We start from the raw sequence: 24,519 nt of genomic DNA, 5'->3' as shown, positions 1-24,519 counted from the left end.
AATTTGGGATCTTCTTGTGATCACTAGTTGGGTCAGTGCTATGGATTGGGTAAATAATTGGTCATTCCATTCTTTGTCAAACTCCTCTGAATTTAAATCTTGTGCAGGAGTCTTGACAATTAGGAGACCTTTTGGTATTTTCCCCAATTCAATGCACTGGGTTAATTAGCGTATTTCCCAATGTTGTCTTAATTGTTTGTGCAAAAGTCCCTCTAATTCCCTAAAGATTTCAGTCATTGATCTTTCTCCCATAATAGGGACATGATTGCGTTTTTCAAAAATATAATTTTCTGCTTTTTGTTTTTTGTTTTCAGCATGACTCCAGATGTCCATAGTCATAAAGGGGGAGCTCACTCACCTAGGGTGAGGTGTATAAGAATTTTGGAAGAGAGTCGATAGAGTGGCTCACCCCCCCTATAACTGTGGATAGGTGCTTGAACCTGAGATTGAATCACCCTATTCAATACATATACACTAAACAAATTATTATGGATAGGTAAGCACTCAAACCACCGTGGAGCAGGCACAATATTTAATATAGGGTATGATACAATAAAATGGAATAAAATACAACTGTAAAATATAACACTAAAATAGAAGGAGAGACCTGAATCGGTGAACCTGTACTCCAACTCTCCCGAGGATTGTGTGCAGAGCGGGACAGAGAGGCAGTGAAAGCAATTGCAAGAAAGTTTTTCACCGGAACACAGGTACAAACCCACCCCGAGAATATACACCGGAGTGCACACCAGCCAGTGTGAAGACTACACATCATCAGGTGGGGTGAGTGCTCAGTGAGCAATCGATTATCCGCATAAGATCATCACAGTGCGGCAACATAATCATTTGTGCCCCCTTTGGATGCGATTTCGGTGGATGCAACGTTATATCCAAATGTAAAGGTTGCCGCCAACATAAGTAACAACCCACACGAAAATATATCTGAACGCACACTAGTCAGTGTGAAGATTCCTTGCCAATTAGGTAAGGCGGGTACTAAGTAAGCAACCATTGACTCGCTTCATACCAACTTAGTGTAAGACTATCGCCACTTGCGATTTTTTCGCGATCCATTTCGCGATTTTTCGGATGTAACGCTACATCAAATGATACAGGTGCCGGCTATTTATTAGATGTTTTGAAAAGGACATTATTTGTTGTAACGAGAATTCTAATTTGCACTTTATTTCTAGCCAGTTTTACAGTGTGTTTCAGTTTTATATTCTATTTTAGTGTTATATTTTAGAGTTGTATTTTATTCCATTTTATTGTACCATACCCTATATTAAATATTGTGCCTGCTCCACGGTGGTTTGAGTGCTTACCTATCCATATAAAATTATCGATGTTTGCCTTGCCCGTGGTCTGAGGAAATTGCACCAGGATTCACTATATAGTGCTGCTGCTTTTCTTTGTTGTATATGTATATGTATATATATATATATATATATATATATATATATATATATATATATGTATATGTAACTAAATCAGGTAATTAGGCAAAACAGTTGTCTATGAGATATATGTAACTAAATTGGTCAAGTATATCATTCAAAACATCTTTGTCTATGTAGAATTAAAGCATATAGATTTTATGAATGGATTCACTGATATATTTTCAGAAAGGGGAAGTTGGAGAACCTGGATCTCAGGGTGTTTATGGACAAAGAGGACAGGCTGGTCCTCCAGGATTAAATGGTGCCCCAGGTCCCATGGGTATTAGTGGTGACAGAGGTCTACCTGGGCTGCCTGGACAAGATGGAAGGCCTGTATGTAACATTCTTCATTTCATGTCTTTATTTGTTAAAATCCAAACTAATTTAAAACTTGTAATGCAAATGTAATTGTAAATGCCCATTGATGCAAACTTATAAAAACCTATGCCTATAATGTTGCTCACTCACAAACAACAAAGACATGCCCAATATGGTAAAAAATATATCTACTTTATTGCATAAAAATCCATGTACACAATATATAACAATATAATAGTAATAACAAAAGGAAACAACAGATGTATAAAGGTGCCAGAATCACCTGACCTATGCTGCTACTACCCCCAAAAAGATCTTCCACGTGTCAAGTGTCACCATATCCCAAAAATATACACTATAAAACATGAATATCACAAAGCAGACTACCTGTTACTCCATGCATGGGTATATCCCTAAGTACGGGTAGATACCTATATCAAGTTCACTTCTAGGAAGTGTATAATAACACTCCCTAATAAATATTTCCCAACACAATGGTACAGCATGAGCCCAGAAATAAGCAATGGGATGGAGAAAATGGGGTAAGAAAAATGAAAAACAGAAAAAAGAAGGCCTGTTTTGGTAAATAAAAACCTATGTCTGTCATCAGAGTCAAGAAATATACTGCAAAACAAAAGGTTTAAACCCAGCCTATATGACTATTTTTCACTGACTTATAAATGACAATTTGCCATTTATATTTATGCAACTTTATCAATGTCTTTTTTTTTTATTTGTAATTTATGTCATGCAGAAGAGCTATTGTTATGGTAAAAAGGAACCAATATATTTTAACATCAAAAATTCATAATAATTATACAAATAATATTGGCATTTCTTTGTACTGTAATGTAATTGTAACAATAATATATAGTAATGCATGAGAATAAAACAAGTGTCAAATCCTAGACTGTACTGTATATGGGCTGCATTAGACTTGGAAGATAACTTATTAATTTTGGACAAGGATTATGTTTTTTTTTAGCTTTGGGATGAGATGAATTATGTTTAATTTTAGTACAGTGCACTCATACAAAATGCATCCATGTAACATTAAATGCCCATTGGGATGGACACCCTGTTTTACTTGTAATCTCTAAGGGTCCATTCAGACATCCGTAGAATGGGTCCGGATCCATTCCACAACGTTGTGGAACGGATCGGGACCCATTCATTTTCAATGGGGACAGAAAGGATGCGAACAGCACACAGTGTGCTGTCCGCTTCTGCATTTCCGATCTGCGGCCCCGTACTTCCGGTCCGCGGCTCCGGAAAAAATAGAGCATGTCCTATTTCTTGTCCGCAGCTGCGGACAAGAATAGGAATAATCTATTAAGTGCCAGTAATGTGCGGCGTCAGTGTTTTGCGGACCACAAAACACTACGGACGTCTGAATGTACCCTAATACACAAGTACGCAATTACGGTACAACTGCAACTAGCAACAACACCCTGGTCAATCAGTTATCCTCAGACACAAGTTTCCTATATCCATGTGGCGGATATAATCAGATATTTAAAATGCTGTTTAGAGATGACTGAATTTTAGAAAAATTTGATTCCGCCAACTTCGTCAAAAAATTTGATTTGTTACAAATTACTTCATCACAAATTGCTTTTCATTGTATGGAGCGGGGGCAATGATGGGGAACAGCGATCGTGCCCATAAATTAATCCCTCAGATGCTGCATTCAATGCTGATCGTGACGTCTGAGACACACATTCAGGTTCTCAGGGGGTTAATATGGGGGTTAAAAAAAAATTATACTCACCTCATCCACTTGATCGCGGAAAGGCCATTCACTTTTGTCTTGATTGAAGAAAACCCGCCAAAGGACCTGCGGCGAGCATGAAGATGTCACCATGTGATCACTCTGGCCATGCGCAGTACCATCATCAGTGATGATGTCACCTGCCCAGCCAGCGTGGTGACATCATTACATCACTGTGTGCGGCCAGCATAATCAAGCGGTAATCAAGATGGGAGCAGACGGCTTCTCCGTGATCAAGTGCATGAGGTGAGTATAATTTTTTTTTATTTTCAGCCACCATTTTAGGAAAAATTTAATTGTTTCCACGAAGCACAAGGAAATTGAGGCAAATCAAATTTTTCCCCTTCAGATACTTCAATTTGCTAAATATTACTGCTGTTCACATCATGTAAAGAAAAAAAAATAAAGAAATAATAAAATTACGGAAGATAAAATAATAGAATATATAGAATATAGACGGGTAATTGAGTGTAGAAAAACATTTTAAATTTCTGGTTTTGGTTTGTAAAAAATATAGACATATTCCTTTAAAATCTTGACTTTACTGTACGGGGTTTCTGTATGGGGTGGTTTCTACAGGATGTTCATGGCATTTTACAACTGCATTAAGATATATAGTATAAACCAGTTACAGAAATTTCTAAAGAGACAAGTTTAAAGAGGACCTTTCATGTATTTTTTTTGTTTAACCTTTAACCTTTACTTGGAGGGTACGCTCCACTGATGCATTTTTTCAAAGACCCCTCACTTGCCCTACTGTGCCTCCCTGCATTTTAAATGCCCAGTATGTTAATACTGAGCATAGGTATATTAAGGAGGAGACGCCATGGTTTCTTAATGGGCGTCTCCTTCTCCCTCCCTGACCCAGCGAAGCACGTCACAGCCAGGGAGAAAAAAACAGCTCACCTTCTGCCTCGCTATGACGCGCTCCACTGGGTTGGATCTCAGCACAGCCAGGGAGAAGGAGATGCCCACTGAGACCCTGACATCTTCTCCTCCCTGTACCGATGCACAGCGGGGCAAGCGAGGGGTATTTGAAAAAAAGAACAATGATGGCAGCATCAGAGGATTGTACCCTGCAAGTAAAGGTACTTAATAAAAAAAAAAACATTAAAGGTCTATAGAAGGAGTCCATAGTAAACTAGGAGACAAACAGTAAAAATCACTACTTAGTCCATACTATGATACCACTTCTATTAGAATATTACTTTTAAAAAAAACTGATAAATTTCACATTTCTATTTACAAATGTAAAATTTATACTTGAGTCATCTTGGTAACACACTTTATATTTATGTCAATGTTTTTGTTTTATAAAGGGTAAAGAGCAATCTGAACAATTTATAAGGGAAATTTGCATGGATGTTTTAAAAGGTATGTCGTAGTACCAGAAAAAAATATACTTCTTACAACCAAAATTGATCATTTATTGTTATAAGCGTATACAAAAAGAACAACATGATGAATAGTACTCACTGACAGAAATCAACTTCTAACTTACTTCTTAAAACAATGTGTCCGACCAATTAATTAACTTAGTTATTGTATAAGTTAGGAACTATTCCAAATTTCAAACTGGATTCTTAAGCAGACACATAGACAGGGTGAACCTAGCCTTGCTGCTCTCTGAGGAGGAAAGTAGAATTGCTACATACAGAGCTACAAAACATACAGGAGAACACATACTACACACTACATACCTATCACATCAAGTCACATCTCCTCTAATGTAGACATTCTCTTTCCTTATGTTCTCCATTTGGACCAGACTGTTTTGACTATTTCTTTCAACCATGTCTTGTCTCTGCACAGTTTGTCACACAGACATCTTAAGTTCCTGGTTAACATCTAAGTTGTTTTTTGTAGGTTTAAGCCACATTAAGGTCCCCTAAAAACAAGCTTAATGTCACTCATTTGCCTTGTGGGTAGCCAAAATCCATGAATAGGATAGGTTTGGGAAGCTGGAAACTTAGGTTGTCCAAAGTTTCAAGGCAATTGATTGAGGTTTAGGCACATTATGGTACATTAAGCTCTTTTTACATTAAGCTAAATGTTTTCAAAAAGGAATAAAATAGTTTAATGTGAATAGCTTTTGGTATGTTTTATCAAATTTCCCAAAATCTTCAGAATATGTTGGCATTAAGAGTCTAGTAGGATGGGAAGTTTTGGGGAAATTGGTTAACAACTGAGTTGTTTTTTGCACGTTAAGCCACATTAAGCTCCCCAAAAAACAAGCTTAATGTCACTCATTTACCTTGTGGGTAGCCAAAATCCATGAAACTTCCAGGATAGGTTTGGGAAGCTGGGAACTTAGGTTGTGCAAAGTCTCAAGGAAATTGATTGAGGTTTACATACAGTATGGTACATTAAGCTCTTTTTACATTAAGCTGTTCACATTAAATGTTTTAGGATTGGAATAAAATAGTTTAATGTGAATAACTTTTGGTATGTTTTATCAAATGACCCCAAATCTTTAGAATATGTTGGCATAGAGAGAGTCTAGTAGGATGGGAAGTTTGGGGGAAATTGGTTAACATCTGAGTTTTTTTTTGTATGTTAAGCCACATTAAGCTCCCCAAAAAAAACAAGCTTAATGTCACTCATTTGCCTTGTGGGTAGCCAAAATCCATGAAACTTTCAGGATAGGTTTTTGAAGCTGGGAACTTAGGTTGTGAAAAGTTTCAAGGCAATTGATTGAGGTTTAGGCACATTATAGTACATTAAGCTACATTAAAGGGAACCTGTCACCAGTTTTATGGTGTCCGAACTAAGGGCAACATAAATAAGTGACTTTTTTTAATTGACCCAGTGAATCTGCCAACATCTTGTATTGAAAAGCTCCAGCTGATAATGATGAGTCATGAATATTCATAAGCTCTCCCCGCCCACCTGCTGCTGAATGACAGTTTTTTTCCATATGAATCAGCAGCAGGTGGGCAGGGGAGTGGCTATAGCTTTTAATTAAATATATGCTGGACTCACTGACATCACGCTGGACTCAAATCAGCTCATTAGCATGCGGCATGAGGCATCTTTGTGTGTATATTATGAGGTAACCATCTGTCACACCAGTAAGTGAATACATCTAAGGCACTTTTTAGTAGTTAATAATTGTATATAATTAGTTAGATTATGATCAAATATCCACATGACAGGTTTTCTTTAAGCCATTTTCACATTAAATGCTTTAGGATGTCCCATAACTAAGACCCTCCATTCTCCTTATCAGTTTAGTTGCTCTCCTCTGTACTTTTTCCAGTTGCAGAGCGTCCTTTCTATGGACTGGTGCCCAGAACTGAACTGGATATTCCAATATTTATAATGCCCTCCCCCGTAGTATAATGCCCCCCTGTAGTGTTAGTATGCATAATTCTCTCACCTCCGTAGTATGTCCTGTAGTATAATGCCCCTGTGGTATATTGCCCCTCTTTAGTATAATACCCCCACATAGTGGTAGTATATATAATGCTCTCCCCATAGTTTAATGCTCCCATGTAATGGTAGTATATATAATGCTCCCCCCCATAATATAATGCCCCCTTATAATAGTAGTATATATAATTCCCCTTCTACAGTATAATTCCCCCACATAGTGGTAGTACAGTATATATAATACTTTTCTGCTGCCTCACAGGCTTCAGGCCTAGTGGCCTGCTGAACCCTATGAGGCAGAACGGTGGAGATGAAAGCCATAGGCCCCTGTGCCCCACCGAAAAAAAAACTGCCACCCTGTCAGACGCAAGTTGGCCACCGCCCGAGGAGAGATGCTCATCTCGCCTAATGGCAGATGCAGCCCTGCATATAGACTGGGACGTAAAGGGTTTTTTGGGAGTGCACTATTAAAAACGTATTCTCAGGATAAAGTTATTTTCTCTACTAAAACCCCATTCAGACTGTTTGGGACATCTAGAGAAATGATTGCCCAGAGAAGAAAGGGTGAACGGTACCATGAGTCCTGTGTCATGCCAGCAGTAAAGCATATGGAAAACATTCATGTGTAGGGTTGCTTCTCATCCAAGGGGGTAGGCTCACTTACAATTATGCCTAGGAACACTGCAATGAATAAAGTATGATATCAATATAACCTCCAAGAGTAATTTCTCCTAATGATCCAGGAGCAATTTGGTGATGAACAATGCTTTTTTCCAGTATGTTGGAGCACCATGTCACAAGGCAAAAGTGATAACTAAGTGGCTTGGTAAACATTGAAATTTTAGGTCCATGGCCCCGAAACTCCCTAGATATCAATCCCATTGAGAACCTGTGGTCAATACACAGAAAGCGGTTGGACAAGCAAAAACACAGAAATTGTTATAAACTCCTAGCAGTGATTAGGCAAAAATGGATTGCCATCAGTCTGGATTGAGCCCAGAAGATTAAATCCAGCATGCCGGGGCAAATTGCAGTCTTAAAAAAGAAGGGTTAACTCTAGATATAGAGTCTTTGCATAAACTTGATGTATTTGTCAATAAAAGTTAAACAAAAAAAAACTTATGAAATGCTTAGAAACATCTTCCAAAAAGATTTAAGAACACTGAAGCAGTGAACTTTGTGAAAACCAAAATTTGTGTCAGTCTTAAAACTTTTGGCCATGGCTGTGCACAAAGCTTAATATGTATCTCCACTATCACTGACTGGGGCCTGTGGCTGTACTTTAGTGCTTTCAGCAGGCTTTATGATCTGTTACATTGTTTTACAAATGATGTAAATTCATTTCCCCTGTCATAAAGCACACACAGCTTAATGCACTGTCTACACGAGGGGTGCACAACCTTTTCTGGTCTAAGGGCTGCAATAAAAAAAAAATGTTGATTAGTGTCTGTTTGCGTTAGCCTATTACACAGGTTGATGCAAGATGAGTTGGGATTCAAAGATGTATCTGCCATATTCAATTCTATTGATTATCAGCAGAACGCATTGCGCCCGCACGGAATCTGGACCCATTCATTTCAACTTGTGTGTTGCGTGAAAATAGCAGCATGTTCTATATTCTGCGATTTTCAAGCAACGCTGGCTCCATAGAAGTGAAAGGAGCTGCGTGAAAATCGCATCCGCAAGCAAGTGCGGATGCGATGCGTTTTTTACAGATGTTTGCTAAGAGATGTTGTTTGTAAACATTGAGTTTTTTATCACGCTCATGCAAAACGCATTAAATTGCATTGCACCCGTGTGATAAAAACAGAACAACTGAACGCGATTGCAAACAAAACTGAATGGACTTACTTGCGAAATTGCGCAGTTTTCACTGAACACATCCGCAACGTATCAGGACCTAATACAGACACGCTCGTCTGCAAGGGGCCTTTAGTTCCCTTTACACTGAACACTTTAGCAGGCCATTGTCAGGAAGGAAGTGTTCCTTCCCTGCCAGCAACTGCTCGTCAGTGAAGGAGACCAGTGCATTTACATGCAGTGATCTCCTCCACAGTATGGGGAGGAGCGATGGCTAATGCTATCAATCGTCCCCATACCGAATCATTGTTTGCCAACAGCAGAGTGCTGTTTAGGTAGCCAGCAAACAATGATTTTGGTATCCACACAAACAATCTCAATACCCAATGAATGAGTGTTTTGCTTGTTCATTGGGTAATCGGTGGCACCTTTACACCAGCAATTAATTGGCCACTGTAAAGAGGCCTTTATTTAACATGAACCTATCATCAGGAGGAACTGAGCAAATTAATACAGGGTGGCCCAAGAAAAAGTAGCCCACCTCCAGTGATAGTATGACAAGATGAATGAGCAAGTGGATTTTTTTTTTGGATTACCCACAAGTCACAACTAGTGTTAATCGAGCACCAAAGTGCTCTTGTGCTCGAGTAGAACACTTTGGGATGCTTGGGTGCTCTACAGAGGTGAGGGGGTCTAGTTCACAGGAAAAGGTCAGAAATTGATGGAAACACCACTGAAATGGTTCGGGAACAGCATTGGGAGGATGTCTGGATGCATCTTGGACTCCCAGGTCGCTGCTGGGAACGATGTTGTCCGAGTAGTACACCACTTTTACAGACTGACAATAATACGCACAAAACCGAAGATAAAATCAATTTTAGAGGAAAAATTGATAGGAAACATTCTTTCCTGTATATTTACTTGTATATAAAGTGCAAGTGCTGCCAAAAATTACAAGGAAGAGCACTCCAATACAACCTGTATATCACATAATGGAGGGCCTCATTAACATTGTGGTACAATGGTTCAGGTAGTGGGACTCCTACACTCATAAAGCCTATGCACTAAGTGAAAGGGCTGCCAATACACCCTTTATTACACATAAAGAAGGACATCATACACACCCTTGAAAAATTATAATTGATGGCCTGCTGGTGACCCTCAAAAACATTAAGAGCAAGGGCCTGCTGGTGACCCTCTAAAACATTAGGGGCGAGGGCCTGCTGCTGATCTGACCATCTAAAACATTAGGGGTGAGGGCTTGCTGCTGATCTGACCATCTAAAACATTATGGGTGAGGGTCTGCTGCTGAGCTGACCCTCTAAAACATTAGGAGCAAGGGCAGCCTAATAAGCATGTTGATATGATGGAGGAGGAGGAGGAAGATGAAAAAAGGAAGATTTAACCATTTACCTTTTTTGTGGTGGAAGGGGTGGGTGCATGGGAATACAGTATATTCAATACACCATAAAGGCCACATTTAAAGTGACTTTATGTTCAACCGTTTTCCTCTGGTGGAGTAGAGAAGTCAGGGGCAATCCAGGACTTGTTCATTTTGATAAGAGTCAAACTGTCAGCATTTACAGTTGACAGTTATTATGCTCCAAGCAGCACTAAATACCCGCTCTGACAAAACGCAGGCAGCAGGGCAGGCCAGCACCTCCAAGGCGTAGAGCACCAGTTCGTGCCACGTGTCTAACTTGGACACCCAATAGTTGTAAGGCACAGAGGGATCACTGAGGATGCTGACACGGTCTGCTCCGTACTCCTTCACCATCTTCCAAAACTTTTCTCTCCTCTTGACACTAGGCCGCACATCAGGGTGAGGGTGCTGGCGGGGTATGGTGAAACTGTCCCAGGCATTGGAGAGTTGCCCTGCCTCTGTTGGAACTGCTGTGTGTTCCCCTCGTTTCCCCTCCTTGGTTGCCCAAGGAACTATGTACTCTGCCGCCAGCTGGAAATTTTTGGAGCAATTTTTCCTGGTATTGCACCATTTTGCTAGTCCTCTCCACCACAGGAATGAGATATGAGAAGTTATCTTTGTAGCGGGTGAACAACCAGTAATCGTGTTGGCCAAAATGCGTATAACGCCAGGGTCACGGGAAAGGCAGCATAACATAAAGTCAGCCATGTGTGTCAGAGTCCCAATAGACAAGACTTCGCTGTCCTCATCAGGAAGATGACTCCCAATCTCCTCTTTGGCCCATCCACGCTGAACAGATGGAATAAACCTGCTATGGGTTCTATCCTCTGTAGCGGAGGCAACCGTCGATTGCTCCTCCTCCTCCTCCTCATCATCATCCAATTCGCGCTGAGAAGACAAACTGAGGGTGGTCTGGCTATCACCCTGTGCACTGTCTTCTCCTATTACCACCTCTTCCACATGCAAAGCGCCCGCCATCATTGTGAGCAGCCAGCGTTTCAGTAGACACGTTGTGAGCAACGAGCGCCTTCATTGTGAGTAGCGAGCATTTCAGTAGAGTGTTATCACCGCTCACCATGTGTGTTGATTCCTCAAAGTTGTGTAAAATCTCACAAAGGTCAGACATCCATGCCCACTCGTTGCTTGTGAAGAGCGGAAGCTGACTGGAAAGGCGTCGACCATGTTGCAGCTGGTATTCCACTACTGCCCTCTGCTGCTCACAAAGCCTGGTCAACATGTGAAACGTGGAGTTCCAGCGTGTGCTCATGTCGCAAAACAGTCGTTGAGCTGGCAATTGCAAGCACTGCTGCAGCGTTGCCAGACCGGTGGCAGCTGTAAATGACTTCCAGTAATGGGCACACACGCAGCGCTCCTTCACCAAGTTGAACACGTGGGCTAGGCATGGTATATGTGTGAGCTTGCCGAGCTCCAAAGCTGCCACCAAGTTATGGGCATTATCAGACACAACCATGCATGGTTGTAGGTTGAGTGGCAAGAGCCACAGCTCAGTCTGGTCCCTTATACCCTGCTACAGCTCTGCGGCGGTGTGTTTGTCACTTAAACAAATTAGTTTCCAGCTACTGACTTATGGCTGACTGGTGCTGCAAGATGATAATTCAGAGGTGGAAGTGGAGGAGGAGGTGGAGGAGGAGAAAAGGGGGTTGCAGTCACTAATGTAGGTGGTGACGGAAATCCTGATGGAAGTAGGGCCCGCAATCCTTAACATCAGTAGCAACTGTGCCATCCCAGGGTACGACTTGCTCCCGGCCTCCACAACGTTCAGCCAGTGTGCCGTCAGGGAAATGTAGCGTCCCTGGCCAAAAGCACTTGTCAATGTGTCCATCGTTAAGTGGACCTTCCCAATAACTGCGTTGGTCAGGGCACGAGTGATGTTACGGGACACATGCTGGTGTAAGGCGGAGACGGCACACCAGGAAAAATAGTGGTGGCTGGGGACTGAGTAACGAGGTATGGCCGACACCATCAGGCTGTGGAAAGCCTCAGTGTCCACAGGCCTGGAATTTGGAAAGGTGTGCATTCAGTGCTATGGTTTATGGGTGGGTGGCTGCGTATTTGCGCTTTCGGTCAAAGGCCTGGGGTATGGACATTTGTACGCTGTGCTGGGACACAGAAGTGGATGTGCTAGCTGATGGTGCTTGCAAAGGTCCAGGTGCAGGGCAGGAGGCTTCTGGGCCTTCGTCTTGGACAGGGTATTGGCCAGCACGTAACACAGGGGAAGAGGAGGGTGTAGTGTCACCCGCAGACACTGATTGTGGATCCAGGCGTTCGGTCCACCTATTAGGGTGCTTTGATGCCATGTGGCGGATTATGCTGGTGGTGGTGAGGTTGCTAGTGTTCACGCCCCTGCTTATTTTGATACAGCACAGGTTGCAAATGACAATTCTTTTATAGTCCGCTTTTTCCTCAAAAAAGCACCAGACTGCGGAACACCTAAACCTTGGCAAGGGAGATTGCCACAAGGGGGTGCTCCAGGGAACAGTTGCGGGCCTGTTTAGTGTGGCCCGCCTTTTCCCTTTTGCCACCCCACTGCCTCTTCCAGCCTGTTGCGGTGCTGCGGATCATTCCCCCTCTGTACTGCTGTCCTCGCTCGGCTTGCCACCTTCCCAGGTTAGGTCAGTGATTATATCGTCCACCACCTTCTCTTCCACTTCCTCACTCTGGTCATCCTCCTGACTTGTTGACCTAGCAAGAACCTCACTTATTGACAACTGTGTCTCATCCTCATCATCAACCTCTTGAGACACTAATTGCCATTGACTTATTGGCAACTGTGTCTCCTCATCATCATCCACCTCGTATACACTAATTGCTGTTCCCCACCGTCATCTTCTTTTGACTGTGGATGCTCAAGAGTTTAGGAATCAGTGCACAAGATCTCCTCATGTCCCTCTTCAAGAGGGCTTGGTGAGAGGCCCAAATCAAGGAATGGTGATGACAAGATTGTGGGATCACTTGTTTGGAAAAACTCTCCATGGTGGGAGGAAGGAGGATCAGGGTGAGTATTCTGTTGTCCAGACTCTTGGCTACTGAAACTGGACTTTATGGAAGACAGGGTGGTGCTTAACCGACTGGAAGCATTTTCTGCTGCAATCCAACTAACCACCTGTTTGCACTGGTGTGACTTCAAGAGTGGTGTCCTGCGCCACCCTGCAAACTGGGACATGAAGCTAGGTATCGTGGATGAGTGTGTTTCTTGTGCTCTGGCAGCAGGCACAGTTTCGCCGAGCCCAGGGCCACGGCCTCTGCGTGAACCATCAGCAGCACGGCCACTTCCCCGTCACTTACTGCTCGCCTTGAGCATATTAAATGGCTTGCAAGTATGTCACACGTACATTGGAGATGTTGCGCTGAATGTCACAGATATTTAGGATGTGCAAATGTTACACAACAGATGTAGCAGAGGTTGTGTCACTATCAGCAGCGGCCAAACAATTGCACGCAATTTAGCGCAGGTTGCGCTAATAATATACAGGGAGTGCAGAATTATTAGGCAAGTTGTATTTTTGAGGATTAATTTTATTATTGAACAACAACCATGTTCTCAATGAACCCAAAAAACTCATTAATATCAAAGCTGAATATTTTTGGAAGTAGTTTTTAGTTTGTTTTTAGTTTTAGCTATTTTAGGGGGATATCTGTGTGTGCAGGTGACTATTACTGTGCATAATTATTAGGCAACTTAACAAAAAACAAATATATACCCATTTCAATTATTTATTTTTACCAGTGAAACCAATATAACATCTCAACATTCACAAATATACATTTCTGACATTCAAAAACAAAACAAAAACAAATCAGTCACCAATATAGCCACCTTTCTTTGCATGGACACTCAAAAGCCTGCCATCCATGGATTCTGTCAGTGTTTTGATCTGTTCACCATCAACATTGCGTGCAGCAGCAACCACAGCCTCCCAGACACTGTTCAGAGAGGTGTACTGTTTTCCCTCCTTGTAAATCCCACATTTGATGATGGACCACAGGTTCTCAATGGGGTTCAGATCAGGTGAACAAGGAGGCCATGTCATTCGATTTTCTTCTTTTATACCCTTTCTTGCCAGCCACGCTGTGGAGTACTTGGACGCGTGTGATGGAGCATTGTCCTGCATGAAAATCATGTTTTTCTTGAAGGATGCAGACTTCTTCCTGTACCACTGCTTGAAGAAGGTGTCTTACAGAAACTGGCAGTAGGACTGGGAGTTGAGCTTGACTCCATCCTCAACCCGAAAAGGCCCCACAAGCTCATCTTTGATGATACCAGCCCAAACCAGTACTCCACCTCCACCTTGCTGGCGTCTGAGTCGGACTGGAGCTCTCTGCCCTTTACCAATCCAGCCACGGGCCCATCCATCTGGCCCATCAAGACTCACTCTCATTTCATCAGTCCATAAAACCTTAGAAAAAATCAGTCTTGAGATATTTCTTGGCCCAGTCTTGACGTTTCAGCTTGTGTGTCTTGTTCAGTGGTGGTCGTCTTTCAGCCTTTCTTACCTTCGCCATGTCTCTGAGTATTGCACACCTTGTGCTTTTGGGCACTCCAGTGATGTTGCAGCTCTGAAATATGGCCAAACTGGTGGCAAGTGGCATCTTGGCAGCTGCACGCTTGACTTTTCTCAGTTCATGGGCAGTTATTTTGCGCCTTGGTTTTTCCACACGCTTCTTGCGACCCTGTTGACTATTTTGAATGAAACGCTTGATTGTTCGATGATCACGCTTCAGAAGCTTTGCAATTTTAAGAGTGCTGCATCCCTCTGCAAGATATCTCACTATTTTTGACTTTTCTGAGCCTGTCAAGTCCTTCTTTTGACCCATTTTGCCAAAGGAAAGGAAGTTGCCTAATAATTATGCACACCTAATATAGGGTGTTGATGTCATTAGACCACACCCCTTCTCATTACAGAGATGCACATCACCTAATATGCTTAATTGGTAGTAGGCTTTCGAGCCTATACAGCTTGGAGTAAGACAACATGCATAAAGAGGATGATGTGGTCAAAATACTCATTTGCCTAATAATTCTGCACGCAGTGTATATTGCAGCCAGATAAAAAAAATAGTCCTTAAAAGGACTTTTGGGTCTCTAACACCTTTCAACACTAAACCCTGCCTAGGACTTTTGGGTCTCTAACACCTTTCAACACTAAACCCTGCCTAAAAAAAAATTACAATTCCTGTCCTTACACTATCTGTCCCTTGTGCTGCAGCTCGCCCTGACTAAGACTGAGCCGAACGACGTGTCATCGGGTGCTATATAGCATCCGATGACGTGTTCCGGCCAGCCAATCACTGTAATGCCAGTAACCAACATGGCTATGCCATTACAGTGAGTGCCAGTACTTCCCCGCACGTTTATTGGCTGCGTAGCAGCCAACAAACGTGCGGGGAGGAGACTCGAGCATCGCCGAACACCGCGATGTGCCGAGCATCGCGATGCTCGAGTCAAAATAGTGTTTGGCCGAGCATGCTCGGCCAACACTAGTCACAACTTATCAAGTGGGGTCCTCAGTGCTGCAATCATTGCCTGTCTGTTAAGCTTTCTGGCCTGGATATGGAGAAGGAAATCCCTGGGTTCATCAGGGACTCCCAGGGTGTGTTTTCTAAGTAGGTTTCTGAAGCCTTACCACCCCATCGAGAATACGACTGTGCCATTGAGTTTGTCCCTGGAGTTAAACTTTCTAGGAAATATACTTTTAACCTCTCTGTGCCTGAGGCTGGCTGTGAGAGACTATGTCCAAGATAAGTCTAAAGAAAGGGCTCATCTGTCAGTCAGTTTCTCCCATAGTGGCTGGCTTCTTTTTGTTGGAAAGAAGGAAGAGGGGTTGGAAAGAAGGACTATAAGGAACTTAACAAGATTACCACCCGGAAGCAGTACCCCCTTCTTATTATTCCTGATCAGTTTAATCAGGTAGTCAGAGCACAATGGTTCTCCAAAACATGAGGGGGCCTACAATCTGATTTGATTTAGGAGGGGGATGAGTGGAAAACATTATTTAACACACCTGAGGAGCATTTTGAATATCTGGTGATGTCCTTCGGGCTGTGTAATGCCCCAGCCATTTTTCAAAACCTGGTCAATGATGTGTTTCAGGAGTTTCTGGGGCATTATGTTGTGGTGTATTTGGATGACGTACAGTTTTTTTTCCCCCTCTGATTGCTCAATTCATGTCCTACATGTGAGAATTGCCCTTCAAAAACTGAGGGACTATATTCTATTTGTGTAATTGAGTCAGTGTAAAGAGGTCTCCTGCCTCTGCTAAATTATCTCACTTCAAAAATTTTGTATTTTGTAATTCTGATAAGGTGAGTGATGGTGTCATGTCAAGTGGGCCAAGCCTACCTCTCTCAAGGCCCTTGGAACCGAACCCGAGTTTGGGAAATGTTTTTTTTACAGTACAAGTTAATTTATGAAGTTATTACACAAAGTCTCGTAAGACTTCGCAAAGCAATAACTTCGGCTCATTGGAGCCAATGCATTCTAATAGTGTAGGGAGCTAGTTCGATTCGACTTCGGATGTTTCATCCGAAGTCGATTCGCTCATCCCTAATAATGAGTGCTTATACGGTCAGAGATCAAAGAGGCCTGGTGGAACAGAGTAAAGACACAGATCCTGCTACTAGAGAATCTTAAAGCTGTACAGAGAAAAGGGCTCATAATTCTTAATAAGGACCAATTGAGATATTTTTTTTTGCTCAAAATGAGTACAATGCAATAATAAAATAAAATGCCCCCAAAGGTGCACCTAAATTATTAAAATAAAATTTTGTGTTGATTATATATATATATATATATATATATATATATATATATATATATATACACTGCTCAAAAAAAATAAAGGGAACACTTAAACAACACAATGTAACTCCAAGTCAATCACACTTCTGTGAAATCAAACTGTCCACTTAGGAAGCAACACTGAGTGACAATCAATTTCACATGCTGTTGTGCAAATGGGATAGACAACATGTGGAAATTATAGGCAATTAGCAAGACACCCCCAATAAAGGAGTGGTTCTGCAGGTGGTGACCACAGACCACTTCTCAGTTCCTATGCTTCCTGGCTGATGTTTTGGTCACTTTTGAATGCTGGCAGTGCTTTCACTCTAGTGGTAGCATGAGATGGAGTCTACAACCCACACAAGTGGCTCAGGTAGTGCAGCTTATCCAGGATGGCACATCAATGCGAGCTGTAACAAGAAGGTTTGCTGTGTCTGTCAGCGTAGTGTCCAGAGCATGGAGGCGCTATGAGGAGACAGGCCAGTACATCAGGAGACGTGGAGGAGGCCGTAGGAGGGCAACAACCCAGCAGCAGGACCGCTACCTCCGCCTTTGTGCAAGGAGGAACAGGAGGAGCACTGCCAGAGCCCTGCAAAATGACCTCCAGCAGGCCACAAATGTGCATGTGTCTGCTCAAACGGTCAGAAACAGACTCCATGAGGGTGATATGAGGGCCCGACATCCACAGGTGGGGGTTGTGCTTACAGCCCAACACCGTGCAGGACGTTTGGCATTTGCCAGAGAACACCAAGATTGGCAAATTTGTGCTCTTCACAGATGAAAGCAGGTTCACTGAGTACATGTGACAGACGTGACAGAGTCTTGAGACGCTGTGGAGAACGTTCTGATGCCTGCAACATTCTCCAGCATGACCGGTTTGGCATTGGGTCAGTAATGGTGTGGGGTGGCATTTCTTTGGAGGGCCGCACAGCCCTCCATGTGCTCGCCAGAGGTAGCCTGACTGCCATTAGGTACCGAGATGAGATCCTCAGACCCCTTGTGAGACCATATGCTGGTGCGGTTGGCACTGGGTTCCTCCTAATGCAAGACAATGCTAGACCTCATGTGGCTAGAGTGTGTCAGCAGTTCCTGCAAGACGAAGGCATTGATGCTATGGACTGGCCCGCCCGTTCCCCAGACCTGATTGAGCACATCTGGGACATCATGTCTCGCTCTATCCACCAACGTCACGTTGCACCACAGACTGTCCAGGAGTTGGCAGATGCTTTAGTCCAGGTCTGGGAGGAGATCCCTCAGGAGACCGTCCGCCACCTCATCAGGAGCATGCACAGGCGTTGTAGGGAGGTCATACAGGCACGTGGAGGCCACACACACTACTAAGCCTCATTTTGACTTGTTTTAAGGACATTACATCAAAGTTGGATCAGCCTGTAGTGTGTTTTTCCACTTTAATTTTGAGTGTGACTCCAAATCCAGACCTCCATGGGTTGAAAATTTTTATTTCCATTTTTTTATTTTTGTGTGATTTTGTTGTCAGCACATTCAACTATGTAAAGAACAAAGTATTTCAGAAGAATATTTAATTAATTCAGATCTAGGATGTGTTATTTTTGTGTTCCCTTTATTTTTTTGAGCAGTGTATATATATATATATATATATATATATATATTTATATTTTGTATAGTTTCATGTGAATGAGGAGATAGCAGCAAATTATTTGGCTGGCATGGGTGTTTTTATTTAATTGTATTTTTTATTTTATTTGTATTAAATTCTATTTTTTATTTAAGGCATCCAAAAGGTCATTAAAAGACCTCTGGGGGACACTGACACTTTTTCTTTTTTGCATTTTGTGCTTTATCCACTGTAACTGGGGCATTCAGAGGAGGAATAGCCCCCTGGGACATTGTACACAGGCAGAGCATATTAAGATATGGAAAGACCCTGCAGCTCTGCTATGCCCAAGACAAATAGCAGTCAGGTGATCGTATGGTCTCATACAGGAAGTGGTATAGCCGATTTCTCTATTCACTGCATAACACTCATTGAGCGCTATGCACCAAGGAAAGAAGAAAGCAGAAATGGTAATAAACAACTTCTGTCTTCTTTTTGGGGTCCAACTCTAGGGGAGCACTCTCAACTCTAGGGGAATCAACTTTAGCAGGAGCAGAAGATTTCATCCTGCACCATTCACAAATGGCGCTGAGGACAGCTGATCATACAAGCAGACCATCAGCTGTGTTTCTGTCTAGCAGGATGGGGGCTGCAAACCATGGCTGTGTGGGCAGAATGCAGGCCGAGGACTGTGGGTTGCGCACCCCTGGTTTATACTGACAATTTAGAAAGGAAGTGTGTGTCTCCAATATGCCTCCCAGCAACAAAACTGTCTTTACACGTTAATCTAATTTAAAAAGGGGTGTATTACATAGTTAAATAGTGAAAGCCAGACAGCAATGAGTTAACAAAAGTAAACAAAAAACTTCACTTGGGCCCATGTCGCTGGGGACAGCTGAAGGATGTTGGCGCTGGAACATAGGATGTTTTAAAAGGAGAGTGAAGTTTTTTTAGTTTTTTTTTAACTGCTGCCTGCCATTCCCGCTTTTATTATGCTGGACAAAACTAAAATTAAACTTTCAAAAAAGCTACAATTGAACCTAGGTCTAGTCATGTAATGTACATAAACATATCACTTCTGAACTACAATTGCTTTATATTATACAACCAATAATTATTATCTTTTATTTCTTTTTGTTTTTCTCCAATAGCACAGTTACCATCCATACTTTATTCTGAAAGGATGCAAAGTTGTGATCAATGTAAAACTCAGCAGGGCTCTCCTGGTCTCCCAGGGCCCCCTGGACCAGTTGGCTCGGAAGGCACAAGGGGCTATCCAGGATCACCTGGAAGAAATGGCTTTCCAGGGCCTGTGGGACATTCAGGGCAACCAGGCATTCCAGGATCTAAAGGTATAACGTGTGAGAATTTCTTACATGTAAGCATTATTCAGATTTCTTGGCTAAATGTATGCGCTTGCTGATTTTGCCAAAGCAGAAAAATTCAAGCATACTGTCATTTAATCTCCAGAAACATCAATGTAAGAGCCCCAGATTTTTTGTATTTGCTCCCTGCATTCTGGAGCCATAACGTTCTTATTTTTGCAATCACATAGCCGTATGGGGGCTTGTCCTTTTACTTTCTAATGGCACCACTTAATACTGCATACGATGTAGAGGGAAGCTGGAAAAAAATTCCAAATGGGGTGGAATTGGAAAACAAATACAATGCAGCCACAGTTTTACAGGTTTTGTCTCTATGGCACTCACTATGCAGTAAAAAATCACCTGTTACCTTAATTTTCTTAGTCAGTATGATTACAGCCATACTACATTTAGATTATATTCTTGTGTTTTAATATTGAAGAAATTTTTTTTTATTTCCATCGCTATATTCTGACCCCCATAACTTTTTTTTTAATAGTTATGTTTATGGACCTGTGTAGCGGCTCATTTTTTGTGGGACAATCTGTAGTTCTTATAGATACCATTTTGGAGTTTGTGTGATTTTTATCACATTTTGTTCAATTTTTTGGTCAGTGAAGCTATGAAACAAAGGGGAATTGGCCATTTTGATTAGTTTTCTGTTACACCATTTGCTATATGAGATAAATATTTTTATATTTTAATAGTTTAGGCATTTTAAGCAAGTTTTTTATTGTTTATATTCATTTTGGGGAAAGGGGGAGTGATATGAATTTTTATAATTTAATATTTTAATTTATATTTTTTGTAGTTTTTTTAAAACATTTTTTTAACCTCCCTAGGAGGCTAGAAAATTGGATCTTCAGAATGCCTCCATAGTAGTTTAATATTGAAGGCCTATCCTCAGGATGGAACATCAATATCTGATTGTTGGGGGTCCAACTTCATGCACCTTCAGCAATTGCTGTCAAGACTCATTCACTTGAATTAGACTGAGCTGCAAATAGTCAGGTGACCGATGACGTGACAACACTGACCTAGGTAGAGGCTATAGTACTCACTGGCATGCCATGGCCTCTTCAAACAGCTGATCGGTGGGGGTGCTTGCAGTAAGACCCCCACCAATCAGATATTGATGACCTACCATGAAAATCTTTTTAGTTGTTTGATGTCAGCAGAACACCATCACTGAACTACAAGTTCAAGACAATGAAAATACATTCTCAACTCCTTCTCTACCATCTTGCAGGCTGATAAATCCAAAGAGTTTACAGTATCCAAAAGTATATAGTCAACTTGAAAAAATAGTGAATTTAGTCCATTAAAAACTCCTTTAAAGCTCATTGCTCATTTTTCAGCTAAAGTTTCTGATGTTTGTTATACTTTTGTGATTGAATGGATATGACTGTATGCCATCAGTTTGTTTCAAAAATTTATTTTATTGGAACTTACTATAATTTGAAATGCAGTTCAAATAATGGACCAAATAAGATGGGTTGAAGTAGGTTGACACTGAGCAGGGTGTAGAACCATTTTAGAAAAGTGAATGTCTTGATGGGAAATTTTCTCTATGTTAGGGTTAAGTATACACAGAAGAAATGCCTTTAATAAATAAAAATGGTGATACCTACAGGGTTGCCTGGAAAACCTGGCTTAAAAGGAAATAAGGGAAATGCAGAGCCCGGAATACAAGGACCTCCAGGAATTCCAGGTATTGTGGATTTGATTTGTTTTCATAACCAAGATAATTTAAGAGGGGGCGGCATTATCTTTTGTCCAAAAGCTAAAATTCTCCACTGCAAAATTGCGTAAACTCACAATTTATGTACCTTGGATTCCCCAGCATAATGGGTTGCTTTGACTAAGTGGTCAAATAAAGATCAAAAACCCTGCTTGTTTGTTTCCTTGTAGAACTCTATGACCATAGCTAAAGGGATCTCCACAAGAAAAAAGTGAATTGCTAAAAATTCAGTTCTGGTTCAATGTGGCCGAGAGTTCGGCTGGTTCAATTCGTGTTTCAATTGAATGTACCCGAATTGAAAGGATTTTTATTTTTTCCCCCTCTCTCTCTCTCTCATCAAAATTTGCCTAAATCAAATTACCAAATTTTGGATACAGATCTACTTTGAATTTTGTAAAAATTAGGGTTGAATCCAATTAGTCTAGTCTCCATACTTTACCATAAGTGAAGGTGTACTTAGATGTTTACTTTTTTCCTGAAATCTCCTTTGTTCACTAATTTAGGACCTAGGGGACCACCAGGAATGAGCAAAGAAGGTCGACCTGGATTATCAGGGTCCCCTGGCCGAGATGGAGAACGTGGACCTCCCGGAACACAAGGATCTCCAGGAATTTGTGACCCATCTGTTTGTTTTAGTGCATTTGTTGGAAGAGATCCATTTAGAAAAGGATAAGATTATTAACAGTAATTTTTCTTTAGGCAGAGTTTTTTTTTCTTTGTGTCTTTCATGACTCAGGAAGATTTCTAATGGTCAGCTTCACACAAGTACCTCTTTTTAATAAAAAAAATTCTTCAAAAAAGAAAACTGAAGATAAATTTATCTGAAAGTTGAATGTCATGACATATATCTGTCTTAAAATTGTGTATTTATCTATCTGTAAGGTAAGCAGATATGAAACTGTGAAATAGTTTCACATCGAGTCCTGTTGCATAAGGTGTGTGTTTAGAATATCATATTTTTGTGTTAAAGCTACATAATATATCAAAGGAGATTATAAAAACGACTTAATTTTATTTAAAAAAAAACAAATTTTTTCTGAGAAAGTCCAGTTTATGTGCTGAATGATGTACCGTACATGAAAGACAATGATCATCATTTGGACCAGAATTAAAACTTTTTGATACCAACAATACATATTGTTTTCATAATTTGATTAGACCATTATTTATTCCACAGAAGGTATTAAAGTAAATTTTTGAGATTCTGAAATTGAGGACCAATCCCCAGGATCATCAATAGTGTTGAGCGAAGCGAAACATTAAAAGAGGAATTCAGTCCAAAGTATAGGAAAACTTCTATATGCAATTAATCCGAATTTCCTTGCGATTCATGGTAACGAATCAGTTTTCCTAAAATGGCAGCTGTACATGTTACAAAGTGCAAGTAAGAAGCCCAGGAACGTAATATCACCCATAATGCTGTGCAGCCAGCCAATCCGCAGGTAGCCATCCCCTGTGATGTTACAGCCCTTTAAAACCCTCATCCTGCATGGTCTCCACCATTGACCTGTAAGCTGAGCATAGGGATAGGCATGACAAGCGCTCATGAGCTAGGGACAGTATTGCTGCAAAGTATTTTAAAAAAAAATTGGGTGAAGGTGAGTGCAGGGAGACTGCAAGGAGAGTATATCACTGTGTGTATCGCATTCGACTTCTATTTTACTGATACAGCTAGTATACCTCAGTATTAGGCTACACTCACACTGCCGTATGTGTATTGCGGTCCGCAAATTGCAGATACACAAAAAAATGGATGACGTCCATATGGCATAGTTTTTTTTGTGGATCCATTGTTACAATGTCTATCCTTGTCCGCAAAACGGACTAGAATAGGACATGTTCTATTTTTTTTTGCAGGGCTACGGAACGGACATACGGATGCGGATAGCACACGGTGTGTTGTCCACATTTTTTGCTGACCCATTCAAATGAATGGGTTCATATCCAATCAGCAAAAAAAATGGGAACGGACATGGAAACAAAATACGTTCGTGTGAATGTAGCCTTAAAGGCGGGTATAATTATACACTCACCTAAAGAATTATTAGGAACACCATACTAATACGGTGTTGGACCCCCTTTTGCCTTCAGAACTGCCTTAATTCTAAGTGGCATTGATTCAACAAGGTGCTGATAGCATTCTTTAGAAATGTTGGCCCATATTGATAGGATAGCATCTTGCAGTTGATGGAGATTCGAGGGATGCACATCCAGAGCACGAAGCTCCCGTTCCACCACATCCCAAAGATGCTCTATTGGGTTGAGATCTGGTGACTGTGGGGGCCATTTTAGTACAGTGAACTCATTGTCATGTTCAAGAAACCAATTTGAAATGATTCGAGCTTTGTGACATGGTGCATTATCCTGCTGGAAGTAGTCATCAGAGGATGGATACATGTTCTCATTCTGTTTTACGCCAAATTCGGACTCTACCATTTGAATGTCTCAACAGAAATCGAGACTCATCAGACCAGGCAACATTTTTACAGTCTTCAACAGTCCAATTTTGGTGAGCTCGTGCAAATTGTAGCCTCTTTTTCCTATTTGTAGTGGAGATGAGTGGTACCCGGTGGGGTCTTCTGCTGTTGTAGCCCATCCGCCTCATGGTCGTGCGTGTTGTGGCTTCACAAATGCTTTGCTGCATACCTCGGTTGTAACGAGTGGTTATTTCAGTCAACGTTGCTCTTCTATCAGCTTGAATCAGTCGGCCCATTCTCCTCTGACCTCTAGCATCCACAAGGCTTTTTTGCCCACAGGACTGCCGCATACTGGATGTTTTTCCCTTTTCACACCATTCTTTGTAAACCCTAGAAATGGTTGTGCGTGAAAATCCCAGTAACTGAGCAGATTGTGAAATACTCAGACCGGCCCGTCTGGCACCAACAACCATGCCACGCTCAAAATTGCTTAAAT

The 24,519-nt window shown here is 41.5% G+C and overlaps 1 protein-coding gene across 2 annotated transcripts in view; it reads left to right on the top strand.

The window, feature by feature from the left end:
* Nucleotides 1–22,720, top strand: part of COL21A1 (collagen type XXI alpha 1 chain) — a 465,445-nt gene extending 442,725 nt beyond the window's left edge. The window contains exons 26-30 of one of the 2 annotated variants that reach the window (XR_005778297.1): nucleotides 1,626–1,772; nucleotides 4,848–4,902; nucleotides 19,653–19,879; nucleotides 21,499–21,576; nucleotides 22,110–22,246. Coding sequence is in view for 1 of the 2 variants with exons in the window: in XM_040428578.1 (XP_040284512.1) it covers nucleotides 1,626–1,772; nucleotides 4,848–4,902; nucleotides 19,653–19,853; nucleotides 21,499–21,576; nucleotides 22,110–22,279 (651 nt within the window). In the remaining variant the exon portion in view is untranslated. Of the gene's footprint in view, nucleotides 1–1,625; nucleotides 1,773–4,847; nucleotides 4,903–19,652; nucleotides 19,880–21,498; nucleotides 21,577–22,109 lie in introns of both variants that reach the window. The other variant, XM_040428578.1, reaches the window with a different exon arrangement.
* The last annotated feature ends 1,799 nt before the right edge of the window (nucleotides 22,721–24,519 follow it).

Source organism: Bufo bufo, chromosome 4 (genome assembly GCF_905171765.1).
Source record: "Bufo bufo chromosome 4, aBufBuf1.1, whole genome shotgun sequence".
Lineage (NCBI taxonomy): Eukaryota > Metazoa > Chordata > Amphibia > Anura > Bufonidae > Bufo > Bufo bufo.
Note: the sequence above shows the minus strand (reverse complement) of the source record. Positions and strands in the feature narration are given on the sequence as shown.